Here is a 15,196-nt window from a genome sequence, read left to right on the forward strand (position 1 = left end):
TTCTATTTTTCTCTCCCTCTCCCTTCCTCTTTGAAATCAATAAAAATATAATTTTAAAATTAAATAAATTTTTAAAAATGTGGTGAAAGTGGATATCCTAAGGGAAATACTTTCAGTTTCTGTGCCAGGCCAGCAGAGTCAAGGGTTCGGTGAGCCTGGGGGGGTGTGGGGGGGGAAGGATTCAAGAAAAGACAAAGAGAATAAGCTGGGGCTCAGTGGATCTCCTGTGCCTGGATGAGGCCACAGAGAGGAATCCAGACACCAAGCTGAGGCTTTATTTTATAGTCAGAGAAAAACAAGGTAGTGGTCAACATAGTTACAATGTTCTTGTGAGTTTCACTTGTTTTGGCAGCACTTGCTGCACCTCCCACAGCCCATTAGCTACCTAGGAAGTATCTAGGGGGCGACCATAAAGTCAAGCTTAATTATGCTAAGAAGGCTCTGCCCTCTAAGCTGGGACTTGTTTGTGGCTCTGCCACAGGTCAATCCGAGGCTTAACTCTAGAGCCGCTCCCTACAAGTTTCTGACCATTAAAAATGATGTTGGCTGTGAGTCTATGGCCTTTTATTATGTTGAGGTATGTCCCTCTATTTTCACTTTGCTGAGAATTTTTATCTTAAACATGTGCTGGATTTTATCAGATGCTTTTTTCTGTATTTATTGATATGATTATGTTGTTTTTATCATTCATGTTGTTTATATGGTATATCACATTTATTGATTTGTGGCTTTTGTACCAACCTTGTATTTCCAGAATACATCCCACTTGATTATGGTGTATGATCTTTTTAATGTATTGCTGCAACGGGCTTGTTTATCTTTTCAAAAACCCAGCTCTTTGTTTCATCAGTCTTTTGTATTGTTTTTTTTAAGACTATTTCATTTATTTTAGCCCTGATCTTAGTTATTTTCTTCCTCCTACTCACTTTGGGCTTTGTTGTTCTTTTTCTAATTCCTTTAGGTGTAAGGTTAGGTTGTTTATTTGAGATTTTTTCTTGTTTCTTGAGATAGGCCTGTAATGCTATGAATTTCCCTTTTAGGGCTGCTTTTGATGTGTCTCAGAGATTTGGGATTGTTGTGTTCTCATTTTTATTTGTTTCAAGGTATCTTTTGATTTTTTCCGTGATCTCACTTTGAACCCATTTATTGTTTAGTATCATGTTTCTTAGCTTCCATGTTTTTGTGTGTTTTTCAGGTGTTTTTTTTTCTTGTGGTTGATTTCTAGTTTCATACCATTATGGTCAGAGAATATGCTTGATATGACTTCAATCTTCTTAAATTTATTGAGACTTGTCTTATATTTTAACATGTGATCGATCCTAGGAAACGTTCCATGTACACTTGAAAAGAATGTATATTCTGCTGCTTTGGGGTAAAATGCTTTAAAAATATCAATTAAATCCATATGATCTAGTGTGTCACCTAAGGCCACTGTTTCCTTGTTGATTTTTTGTCTGGAAAATCTATCCATTGATATAAATGGGCTGTTAACATACTCTATTATGACTATTACTGTCAATCTCTCTGCTCATGTCCGTCAAGGTTGCCTTTATATATTTAGGTGCTCCTATGCTGGGTGTTCCCTTTATCATTATGTAGTGTCCTTCTTTGTCTCTTACATAGCCTTTGTTTTAAAGTCTGTTTTGTGAAATATAAGTATTGCTACTCCAGATTTTTTCCATTTCTATTTGTATGAAATATCCTTTTTCATCCCTGAAAAAGGAGTTTCTTTTAGTCAGAGAGGAACTTTTCTGCCATCTACTTGTATAATTTCTTCTGGGTGGCTATCAAACATTTTGAGTTTATTGTAAAAATGTCTTAATTAAATTAGCTATTTCAAGTATGAAAACTGATAGAGTTAGGTTAATGGAAGTTTACTTTTGGAAAGCTTTTTATTTGATAATTTAAAGTATATTATTTCATGTTTTTTCTAATAATTTTAATTATATAAAAATTTAAGTGAAGTTTTTAAGCAAACTTCTTATAGCTAGCTGTACCAAGCTCCCTCCAGCTTATTAGAATGTGCTCTTCAAAAAAGGAAAAAAGGGGAAAAAAAAGAGAATTCATGGACATGCACAACAGTGTGGTGGTGTGGGAGGTGTATGTGTGCAAGAGGGCATAGATGGGATAAATGATAATGGAAAATATAAAATAAAAAAAAGGATGTACTCTTCAAATATTACTATATTTTACATGCATTGATATGTAAAGGGTTAGAAATGTACTGCCTATTCCAGCTCATACTTTTAGACTCAGCTTTTAGACTCAGTTCCTTCAAATCTCCCTAGAATCTTTTCCTCTCATCTCTTCTACTTCCCCTACTTAAATGCTTCTTTTCTTTTCTTATATATGAGCGTTAAAGTGTTTTATATGAGGATTTTTTTTTCTTTTTAAAAAATTTATTGGGGTGACATTGGTCAACATGAACATAGGTTTCGGGTGTGGGTTTCTACATTACAAGATCTGTGTATTGCACCACTCAAAGTATATGAGCGTTAAACTGTCTCTTTTAAGTCTGAGAGTTCTATAAGTTCCTATTCTGATTTTTTTATTCTTGTGAGATATTTTCTAAATGCTTTCTGGAACTTTGATTCTTTCTGAACTTTGGGTTTTTTTGAGTATTTTCGAAGTCTGATTTTCAAAACATTTTTTAAAGTTTCCTAATAATATAAGAGTTTTTAAAGAGTCAAATTCTTATTTTGTCATCTAGTTCTTTGCTATCTCTCCACCAGAAAAAATGTGAGGTTTCAAGGGCTCAGCCTAACTCAGCAAATTTTTTCCAGATTTTAGTATATGACCTTGTCTATTTTTTATTTGTTTTTTGATAATTTTTAATTGAATTTTTTTGGGTGACATTGGTTAATCAAATTATATAGTTTTCAGGGGTACAGTTCTATAATATATCATCTGTATATTGTATTGTGTGTTCACCCCAAGTCAAGTTTCATTTCATCACCATTAATCCCCCCCCTTTACCCTCTTCTACCTCCCTCCACCTTTCTTTCCCTCTAGTAATTACCATACGGTTGTCTATTAGGTGTTCTGTGGGGTTTTTTCCCTAATCCCTTGACCTTTTTTACTTTCTCTATTTTTTAGATTGTATTCTACATACCACATTTTTCTTTTAGCCAGGAACCAAATTAATTCTTAGAGGCTAAGTAACTTTTAAGGTTAAGTAAACCAAGAAATTTCCCTTCACATTTTTAAAAAATTGGTAAAAAAAATACTGGCATCTCTGATAGTCATTAAATACTATAATTTAGTGATGTATATCCATTGTATTCAGACTTCACAGGATTTTCTTTTTAGTGTCCAGTTATCTCCTAAGTAGTTACCTCCAATGTGCTGCTTGTTTTTTATTATTTTTTATTGTAAAAATGCAGGCAGAATTCACTGTGGTAAAACATTTAAAAAACTATACTTATTAAATTGTAATGCATTCAAACGGTATGAGATGATAGGCTATTAAAATCTCCTTCTCACCCCTGACCATCACCTACCCCAGTTTCCTTCCCTGGGGATAACTACAGTTGCTGATTTCTTTGTACTCTTTTACAGATATTCTGTGCCTATACAATAAATTATATGTTTTTAATCTTGCCCTTTTACTTTTATACAGATGTAGAATACTTGAAAGAAACATTGTTCTGTACCTTGCTTTGTTCAATTAGCAATACAATTTGGAGATTGTTTCTATCAGTACATAAGAGTTCTTCAATCTTTTTTTAATAGCTATGTAATATTCCATAGTATAAATTTAGCATATTTAACTAGTTTCTCATTTGATGGTTTTTTAAAATTATTTCCAGTCTTTTGCTGTTCTAAGCAAGATTGTAGCAAAAAAAAAAAAAATGCAATATATACATCTAACATGTATATGTACAATAACATGGCCTTGTTATATGTTACTTCATGTATGTATTAATATCTACAGGATTAGTTTCTAGACGTGGAAGTGCTGGTAAAAAGCCATGGGTATTTATAATTTTGAAAGTAGAGATGTTTAAATGAATTGAAGCTATGGAATTTTATGTATTATTTACCCACCATGGAACTTCAGTTTATAATAAATGGAAATCTAAGAATTAAATTATTAAATTAATAATTTCCAAGATGTAAATCCTTATAAAATTCTTTTTATTTTGCAGGTATACAAAAATAGGATATGCTGGAAATACAGAACCACAGTTTATCATCCCTTCCTGTAAGTGTTTCTTTTAAGCCACAAATTAACAGATTTAAAGATCTTTTTCTTAATTAAAGTAAAAGAAATAATCATTTCTGATACACAGTACTGTTTAATCCTTTAAGTACTATGGTTTGCAAAGTTTAAGTGTGACCTCATTTCTGCACTTCTAATCATTCATTTCAGCTCTCTGTTTAGCTCCATTTACCAAATCTTCCAAATATCTCTTTAGAGACAAGATGAAGGAATTAAACAAGCTTCTGCTTTAAGGATAATGCTATTAACAGTATGTGCTTGTAAACTAACTGTTAAGAAGTGCATCCCCATCACACACTTATGAAGACTGTCCTTTGGTTTTTGGATATGATTACTTTTTGCAGGGCCTTGTGCTTGTTGACATCCTGACCTAAGCTCATGTTTTAAAATAAGGACTGAATCTCATCTTTAGAGATGTTGACTTCAGCTGTTTTCTAATATCTTATAACCACCCAGTGTTGTTATTCTGTCCTATTTTGTTTACTTTAATTGAACATCAACTTTCAGTAGTTTGTCTTTCAGTAGTTTTTTAAAAATACTCTCATACTTGGTTTTGTTAGAGCTTTTATTTGTTAGCATGGATTATGTATCTGGTCCTTGGCATACTTTAGTACTTTTGATTTTCAAATGATTCATCTTTTTCATGCTATATAGTAACACCTGTGATTTACTTGTCCTGATGTTGAATTAAAACTAACTTATTAGATGACAGACCTTTTGAGCCTTTGCTTGGTGGTGCTAACTCCTAGACAGTTTAATTTTGGGAGTGTCAGTAGTTTTGCACAGTAGTACTTATGTGACTGTTTGAATATTTTTATGTATTCTTATTATGAAAATAAAGAAATGGAAAAATAAACATTCAGAGAGTAATGAAAGCAGTTGACATTTCAGAATTAGTGAAGTTGAGAACTAGGTAGAAATTATTAGGCTTGCCAAAGATTGCACATCTTTAGTCTCAGTGGGGTACTAATTGGACATGAATAGCTCATTGGTATACTTTTCTAGGAATTGATTTTGTAAGAAATTAGCCTACTACCTAAGTCTAATTCTTTAATACCTAGAAAGAATTTTAGGTGACACTGATGATATAGCTTATTCATGCGAGAATAGTGGCCTTAGTTTGGTGGTACCATTCTGTTGTCCTTGTGTACACTGAAGGACAGGTTTGCTTTTCTTTACTTTTCCTCACATTTATATATCAATTTACTGATTGTTGTTTTTGATGACAAATACTGGCTCTATTGCTGACTTGTATAGAAGTACTTTTGTGGACTAGTACTTGACTCTAGTTTTACAGGGGTTGGCAAAAGTAGGTTTATAGTTGTCTGTGAACACAACTTATTCTTTTATTATTTATTTGTATTACAACTGTAAACCAATTTTTGCCCACCCTGTATTTGAATTTAGTGCTGTTAGACCATTGTATATGCTTGTATTAGTTTCCTAAGGCTGCTGTAACAAAGTACCAAAAACTGGGTGGCTTAAAACAACAGAGACTTCAGTTCTGGAGGCCAGAAGTCCAAAACCAAGTTGCCAACAGGGCCATGATCTTGCTGACAGCTCTAGGGGAGAAATCTTGCCTTTTCTAGCTACTGGTGTTTGCTGATAATCCTGGACATTCCTTGGCTTGTATATACAATCACTTGGCTGTCTCCTCCCTGTGTATCTCCATGCTGTCTTTCTTCTGTGTCCAAATTTCCTCTTTTTATAAGGACACCAGTCATTGGAGTAGGGCCCACCCTAATAACCTTACTTTAACTGGCAAGACCCTACTTCCAGATAAGGTCACATTCTGAGGTTAGGGCATCAACATATCTTTTTTTGCAGGACACAATTCAACCTATTTCTGGTTTTGCAATCTCTTAATTTGTAATATTTTATAAGGCATTATGTTGTGATTAAACAATTATTTTAGGAGATTACTGACATGTCACTTCCATCTTTACAAAATTTGGTTTTGCTTATGTTCTCAAGGGGCTATATGTAGTGTTTATTGGAGACCTTTAAAATCTTGATCTTTTGAACCTTAGGTTCTCATCACCATTGTACCCATTCTCTATTTCATCTCTCTGTCAAAATATTTTAGTTTTCATTGTCTTTATTTTTCCAGTGTACATTCAGTGTTATTTTGTGTTAGTTTCAGCTGTATAGCATAGTGGTTAGACAATCATATACTTTACAAAGTGTTCCCCGATATTTCCAGTTACCCACCTGGTAGTTTTCATTGTCTTATGAGAAGTTGCAGCATGTTAAAAATTTATTTGCCTTCTGAAAGGAGGTTTTTGATTTTGGAGTTTTTTCACCCAACTAGTATTTTAATACTGCAGGTACAGAGTTTATAATCAGCAGATATAGTCATGCTACTGATGAGCATAAGTATTTGATCTGGAAAGGCTTTAGATATGGTTCAAAGTTATTTTTATATATCTTTGTTTTCCAGGAAATTTATAGCAAATTATCTAGATGCCTATGTACATTATAAATGAACTAGAGGCCGGTGCACAGATTCGTGCTCTGGTGGGGTCCCTTGTCCTGGCCTGTGCCCTCTTGTAATTCGGGACCCCTTGGAGGATGTTGGAGGCCCAGTGTATGGACTCGGCCTGATCCCCACAGGCCAGGCCGAGGAACCCCACTGATGTACGAATCCATGCACTGGACCTGTAGTATGCATTATAAGATCTTTGGTTAATCTCTTCCTGCCCTCCCCCCACCCCCCTTCCCTCTGAGATTCATCAGACTGTTCCATGTTTCCATGCCTTTGCATTGAGTGTCTGTCCCCTAGTGGTCAGTGCGCATCATAGCTACTGGTCTAATGGTTGAACCGTCGCTTAGGCTTTTATATATATAGATTGCTAGAGAAAGTTTCTAACATTCAGGAGTAGAATGTGGATTTAGAATTTCTTTCCTTCAGTATTTTTTGCCCACTTCATTAAGTGAGTAACTGTTATTAAATGAAAGTATAACAGTTGAATGCCAGATTAACTTAAGTGTATGCATTTTTTATTATTTACATTATAGATATTACATATAGGTATTACGTATAGGTAATTATAATAAAAATGAAGGACTGCTTAACTTGGAGGATTTATAAACATAACTTAATTAAGAAATATGTAATAAGTTTTATGTATAGAACTGTATGCTGAATTTCTGAAGTTTTTTAAGGGGATTATTATGGGTTTTACCTAAATGATTTGAAAAAAGCTTTTTCTTGTATGATTAGTTTAATAGAACCTTATGTCAATGTTATATTGAAATTACTAATCTATTATAGTACAAATAGAATAGAAATATGAATGCTTTTATTTATTTATTTTAACAATATATTTTTATTGATTTCAGAAAGGAAGGGGGGGAGAGAGAGAGAAACATCAATGATGAGGGAGAATCATTGATCAGCTGCCTCCTGCACGCCCCCCATTGGGGATCGAGCCCGCAACCTGGGTATGTGCCTTGACCCATGACCTCCTGGTTCATAGGTCCACATTCAACCACTGATCCATGTTGTCCGGGCGTAAAGAAAGCTTTTAAAAAAAAAAAATTCCCCTTGTAATTTTTGTGTTGTCATTTGTTAGTGTTTTTAAATTTTTTCTTTTTGATGTTGGTTTGGCATATGTTGATTTGGTGGGATTATAAAATCAAAGTAGATCTTAACATAGTATTAAAAAATATAACTGAAACATTTCCAGAGCCATACTTCTTTTTTTGGCTTTTAACATTTGAAACCTTGTCTTTGGATTGAGATTTCATTGTGTTAAATGAATTTGGTCATTTTTTTTTCTTTTACCTATGTGCTTTAGTTTGGCAATTTAAATATGCTAGATCATGTTTTGTTTAATAGCACTTTATAATGGAAGAAGTATTTTATAAATTTGTTTCACCTGAAAATAATAAAATTTTTGACATGTATAAACTTTTATTTTAAAGGTATTGCTATTAAGGAGTCAGCAAAAGTGGGTGATCAAGCTCAAAGGAGGGTGTTGAAAGGTGTTGATGACTTAGACTTCTTCATTGGTGATGAAGCAATAGAAAAACCTACATATGCAACAAAGGTATATTTTATGATTTGTAAATTAATAACATTTTTAAAAAAAAATTTAGTTTATGATTGTGCCATTTAGAATTTCACTCTGTTATAGGCCTAGTAGCTTCAACCTCTTCACAATAGAAATTTCTCCTTCCCTGTGGCCCCTCCCAACTTAACGTTAACTTTATTTATTTTTTTTCCAAGTGGAAAATTTCAGCCTGCCCAAGTGAGCAGTATTTACTTTTCCATACCTACTAGACCTCAGCATCATCAATGTAATCGCCTTTCTCATTGCCACATTTAGAGACATTTCCCATAAGTATTCAAACCTATACCATTTCTCTCCTTTTTGAAGCTTATGTCACCTGGAAGTGCTGCTCTCTTTTCCCTTCTTTTTCCCTTTCTTATCCTGCCATTCTTCCCCTTCTTCCTTTTTATTGAGGTATAATTTGTATGTAGTAAAATAGGTAAGTCTTAATTATATAGTTAAAAAAATTTTATGACTCCAATCGTAAAACTTCAGGATATAGAGTAAATATAGTAACCTAGAAGCTTTTCTTGTGTCTACTCCCATAGTCATCATCCCTACCTATACCAAAGGTAAACACTATTCTGACATTTATTATCTTTTTTTTTTTAATATATTTTATTGATTTTTTACAGAGAGGAAGGGAGAGGGATACAGAGTTAGAAACATCAATGAGAGAGAAGCATCGATCAGCTGCCTCCTGCACACTCCCTACTGGGGATGTGCCCGAAACCAAGGTACATGCCCTTGACCGGAATCGAACCTGGGACCCTTCAGTCCGCAGGCCGGCGCTCTATCCACTGAGCCAAACCGGTTCGGGCTTATTATCTTATTTTTGCACATTGACTTTGCCTCATTTGCAGATTTCCTCCTTTGTACCTCATTTCTTCTATCCTCATAATTTATTAATGAACACTACCATATGTAAAAAATTTGGCTAAGTGCTGAGAATACAGTGATAAATAACAAAATGACTTTCCTGATAAGGCAGTTATAATGTGGTGGAAAGGAATACACTGAAGGAATAATTACAGGTGTTAGGGTGTTACAAAAAGGAAAGTATAGAATAACTCTGGGAATGTATATCAGGAATAGCTAACCTATTTTGTGGACTCAGAAAAATCTTTAGGGAGTAAATCTTTAAGCTGAGGCTTGAATAATAAATAGGTGTTGGATGAATTGTGTAGGTAAGGTTATATATACTAGGCAGAGATTCCAATATTCAGGAAGGCTTTAAAGTATGAGGGAGCCTGAAACTGAACAACCAGTGTGCCTAAAGCATAGAGGAGGTGGAAAGAAGTGAGGAGGTTGAAAAGTAGGCCAGGATAAGATTGTTGAAAGTGTTGTTTGGCCATGTTAAAGAATTTAACTCTGTCCTTTGGGTAACATTAATGGTTTAAGTAGTGATTAAAAGCACAACTATTGAAGTATATTGCTTGGCTGGAATTCTGGCCGTGCAACTTACTTTTTTTTTTTTCTTCTTCAGAGAGGAAGGGAGAGGCATAGAGAGATAGAAATATCAATGATGAGAATCATGGATTGGCTGCCTCCTGCATGCCCCCTACTGGGGATCGAGCCTGCAACTCGGGCATGTGCCCTTGACTGGAATCAAACCTGGGACCCTTTAGCCTACAGGCTGACGCTCTATCCACTGAACCAAACCAGCTAGAGCTGGCTGTGCAGCTTTCTAGCTTTGTGATATTCAGTAACTTAACCTTTCTGAGTTTTTGTTTCTTTATCTGTTAAATGGAGATAGTACAGGATTGTTGGGAGATTTAATGAGATGATGCATATAAAACAATTGTTATGGTGCTTTGTACATCATGAATACTCATATATATTGGCTGTTTTTATTTATTTAAAATATATATTTTATTGATTTTTTACAGAGAGGAAAGGAAAGGGATAGAGAGTTAGAAACATCGATGGATGAGAGAGAAACATTGATTAGCTGCCTCCTGCACACCCCTTACTGGGGATGTGCCCTCAAGCAAGGTACATGCCCTTGACCGGAGTCGAATCTGGGACCCTTCATTCCGCAGACTGACGCTCTATCCACTGAGCCAAACCAGTTAGGGCATTGGCTGTTTTTATTATTTGGAAACACAGCATCATTCTAGGAAGACCAGACTATTGTAATAACTAAGGCAAGGAATATTAGTGACTTGTACTACACTTATGGCAGTAGGCATAGAGAGAAACAGAAATTGTGTGTGCACACAAACATTTAACTTTCATCATAGGGACTTTCAGTCAGGATGGCAAGCATAGGTAAATCTAGTACTCCCTTCCTTCCACAACCCAATCAAAATTACAACTAAACCATAGGACAACCACTATTTAGAATCACCTGAAATATGGCTGAATGGAAGTCTTATAAGTAGGGAGTTAAAGAAGAAGCCACATTTGAGACTGGTAAGAGGGGTGGAGATGCTGAATGTGCTGGTCCCATACTCACATGTGGCGGATATAAATCAGAAGGGATATCTTGGCTGCAGAGATCCCCCTTTAGTAGTGAGGGGTCCCAGCCCCACATCAGGCCCCTTGGCCCAGGGTTCCAATGTCAAAAAGTCGTCCCATAACTTTTGGCTGTAAAAACCAGTGGGTTTGAGGCTGAGGGAGATGGTAGACTGCTGGAGTCCCAGGCAGTTTCTTTTAACACATTAAGCACCATGTCAGTCACTGGTGACTGACACTATACTTTCTGTCCGGACCGGTCAGTCATGGTGCCGCCAGCATGTCGGTGAAATTGAATATCGCGGGCTAAACGGAAAGGAAGACAAAACAGGCTTGGCGCTTAACATGTTAAAGGGCTCACACACGGACTTATTCGGACTCACTCCCTCTGAGCTCTATCACTGGGCAACAGTGTGAAAAAGGCATCAGAGACATAGGGGAAGGAACTGAAATGTCTAGCATCAGGGCGAGAGCTGGGGAGGCAGCTTTCTTCCAGACAGAAGTGCTGGCAGAGATCATTGTTGCTTTGATGAGCTCTCTACCTCCACAGAGCCAGCATGTCTGAGTCTCCATCAACTTGGCTAACACTGTCCACCCTCCCCACCTTGTGATACCTTGAGGCCCCACCTCACCCCATTTCAGGAGTACCCATGATGTTTACAGTGGCTTTTCCGTATGAATGACCTATCTTGGCTCATGTATTAGATTTTTCTAAAAATATCTCAAACAAGCAGTAACCTGGACTCTGCATACCCCATACCTTTCACTAAGTGGCCCCAGGCCTGGCAGTAGCAGCAGCTAGCCTTGATTTGTAGCTTGGCCTCTCCTGGGCCAACACAAGTAGCAGACATTTGCAGATTGCTTTGTAGCTCATGCCAGATGGCTCTGGGCAGTAACAAGTGATGGCTGATCTTGGCCTGCACCTCCCTGGAGGCCTGAGAGCCTGTGCATCCAGAGGACAGCTTCTGACCACGTTGAAGCATCACCACACAAACAACTCCACAAGTGACACACTAAAGGGACAAATTCAGTGGGCACCAGAGCCCTGCTGAAGTAAGTCCTACTCTGTGGGGTGGGCCCCTGCACAGCTGATCCTCCATGGTGGTCAGAGGTCAGTGGTCTGTGGTCACAGCCAGTCCTTGCAGCTGATGGGCCTGGGGATAAATTATTCCTATTGATGTTCCAACAGCAATCAAAGTACACAGTCCACACAGGGGGCACACCCCGATTGCCCATTTTGGGTTATCAGAGAAGCTATGTCACTAGGCCCTACGGAGCACCTACTATATTAGGCTACTCTACTATCCTGGTAGATGTAGCAGCTCTACATAATGCGTAGAAACAAATAGAGGAAGTTTGCCAAAATGAGGAGACAAAGAAACATGTCCCAAATGAAAGAACAGAACTCAACTCCAGAAAGAGAACTAAATGTATTGTAGATAAGCAATCTACTAGATCAGTGATTCTCAACCATCCTAATGCCGCGACCCTTTAATACAGTTCCTCATGTTGTGGTGACCCCCAACCATAAAATTATTTTCATTGCTACTTCATAACTGTAATTTTGCTACTGTTAGGAATCGTAATGTAAATATCTGATATGCAGGATGTATTTTCATTGTTACAAATTGAACATAATTAAAGCATGGTGATTAATCACAAAAACAATATGTAATTATATATGTGTTTTCCGATGGTCTTAGGCGACCCCTGTGAAAGGGTCGTTCGACCCCCAAAGGGGTCGCCACCCACAGGTTGAGAACCGCTGTACTAGATGAAGAGTTCCAAACACTGCTTATAAGGATGCTCAGTGAACTTAGAGAGAACCTTACAGCATGAAAAAGGATCATTCAGATGTGAAGGATACATTAACTGAAATGAAGAATAATTTACAGGGATTCAACAGTAGAGTAGTGGATGCCACAATAAAATCAGCAATATGGAATATGAGGAAGCAAAAAACACCAACTAGAAGAACAAAAAGAAAGAAGAATTAAAAAATATGAAGATAGTGTAAGGGGCCTCTAGGACAACTTCAAGCATACCAACATTCACATCATAGGGATGCCGGAAGGAGACAAGAAGGAGCAAGATTTTAAAAACCTATTTGAGAAAATAATGACAAAAAACTTACCTTACCTGGGGAAAGAAATAGACATACAAGTCCAGGAAGCACAGAGAGTCTCAAACTAGGTGAACTCAAAGAGGCCCACACCAAAACACATCATTAAAATGCCAAAGGTTAAAGACAGAGAGAGAATCTTAAAAGCAGCAAGAAAAAAGCAATTAGTTACCTACAAGAGAGCTCCCATAAGACTGTCAGCTGATTTCACAACAACAACTTTGCAGGCCAGAAGGGGCTGGCAAGAAATATTCAAAGTGAAGAGCAAGGACCTACAAACCAAGATTACTCTACCCAGCAAAGCTGTCATTTAGGATGGAAGGACATAAAGAGCTTCCTAGACAAGAAAATGCTAAAGGAATTCATTATCACCAAACCAGTAATACAAGAAATGTTAAAGGGTTTTCTTTTTAAGGAAAAAAAAAGAAGATAAAAATATGAACAATAAAATGGCAATAAGTACATATCTATCAATAATTGAGTTAACAAGCAGAACAGAAACAGCCTCACAGATAAAGAGAACATTTTGATTGTTGCCAGAAGGGAGAGGGGTTAGGAGAATGGGTGAAAAAGGTGAAAGGATTAAGAAGTATAAATTGGTTGTTACAGAATAGTCATGGGGATGTAAAGTGCAGCATAGGGAATATAGTCAGTAATCTATAATCTATAATAATAAAAGTGTAATATGCTAATTAGACCAGATGTCCACCGGATGACCTTCTGGATGAAGCTGGGGCTGCAAGGGAAGCCCTGTTCCCGGGTGCCTGCTGGTGGCCAGAGGGAAGCCCAGGTCCCAGGTGCCAGAGGGAAGCTGGTGCCAGCAGCCGGAGGAAGGAAGGCCTACTCTTAAACTTTGTGCATCGGGCCTCTAGTATTCTAATAACTATATATGGTATCATGTGGGTGTGAGATTTATCCAGATGATCTCTTAGTAAGTTATGGAATATCTAATTGCTGGGGTGCACATATGAAACTAATATAATAATGTATGTCAAATGTAATTGAAACAAAAATGATTTGAAAATGGGGAAAAATAAACCTTTGTCATGGGAAACTTTATATATAAAAATAGAGGAAAGAATATCATGAATCTCCAGGTATCCATCTCAGAGCTATGCAAGTTATCAACCTTAGACCACCCTTGTTTTATCAAATCTACCTCTTACCCCCAGATTATTTCAAAGTAAATTCCAAATATTGTTTTACCTATAAATACTTATCTTTTAAAGATAAGGACTTTAAAAATATATCTTAAGTATATTACCCCTGAATACAGTGCAGTTTCTTAATATCTAAAATCTAATCAGTGCTCAGATTTCTCCGATTATTAATCTGTTTGAATCAAGATTCAGACATTGTGTACTCATTGGATTTGGTTGATAACATTCAGTCTTTTTATAGGTTCTCTGTGTGTATGTTTCTTTCCTTTTAAAATTTCAATCTTCACTTGATATACTTATTGATTTTTTAAAGGGGAGGAAGGAAGGAGGTAGAGAAAGAGGGAGGGGGGCGGGGAGAGATCAGTGCAAGAGAGAACATCGATTGGTTGCCTTCCATACATGTCTTCACCAGGTATTGGTCCCGAAATCTAGGCAAGTGCTTTTTTTTTTTTTTTAAATATATTTTATTGATTTTTTACAGAGAGGAAGGGAGAGGGATACAGAGTTAGAAACATTGATGAGAGAGAAACATCAATCAGCTGCCTCCTGCACACCCCCCACTGGGGATGTGCCTGCAACCAAGGTACATGCCCTTGACCGTAATCGAACCCGGGACCTTTCAGTCCGCAGGCCGACACTCTATCCACTGAGCCAAACCGGTTACGGCTAGGCAAGTGCTTTGACCAGTAATTGAACCCATAAACTTTTGGTATATGGGACGATGCTCCAACCAACTGAGCCACACTGGCCAAGGCTATCTCTTTTGGCCTTTATTTATATAAAATTTTTGGTTGTCTTGTTAAATGACCCATATTCTGGATTCTGATGATTGCAGCCTTGTGTCATTTAATGTGATCCTCTGCTTTGTATATTTATTTTTGCGGGGAGGGGCTGTTGTAAAATGGTAGTTAAATCTACAATTTTGGTTAGATTTTTGTAAAAATAGTGTGGTTTTTTTTGCCAAGAATAAAAAAGTGGATATTTAAGGAGTAACAGGGAATGGTTAACAAGATATTGGTGGCATTACTTTGTACATAGTAATTGAGGATAATTCTCAGTTCTTGGAAAGTTTCCTTGCTTCTCCTTATTTCTTGAGATTGAGAACATTTAAGGAGAAATACTTTTGGCTGGGTTGTGATGTAGGGAGGAGAAGATTAGTTTTTAACAAGTAGTGTTTTAG

General features: G+C 36.7%; 1 protein-coding gene across 3 annotated transcripts in view; it reads left to right on the forward strand.

The window, feature by feature from the left end:
* Nucleotides 1-15,196, forward strand: part of ACTR3 (ARP3 actin-related protein 3 homolog (yeast)) — a 58,676-nt gene that overhangs the window by 17,737 nt on the left and 25,743 nt on the right. For 2 of the 3 annotated variants that reach the window (XM_005874293.2, XM_014546143.1), the window contains exons 2-3: nucleotides 4,149-4,204; nucleotides 8,150-8,274. The exons of the other annotated variant lie outside the window; for it this stretch is intronic. In XM_005874293.2, the coding sequence (XP_005874355.1) occupies nucleotides 4,149-4,204; nucleotides 8,150-8,274 (181 nt within the window). The remainder of the gene's footprint in view (nucleotides 1-4,148; nucleotides 4,205-8,149; nucleotides 8,275-15,196) is intronic. 3 annotated transcript variants of the gene reach the window in all.

The sequence above is a fragment of the Myotis brandtii genome, unplaced genomic scaffold (genome assembly GCF_000412655.1).
Source record: "Myotis brandtii unplaced genomic scaffold, ASM41265v1 scaffold431, whole genome shotgun sequence".
Lineage (NCBI taxonomy): Eukaryota > Metazoa > Chordata > Mammalia > Chiroptera > Vespertilionidae > Myotis > Myotis brandtii.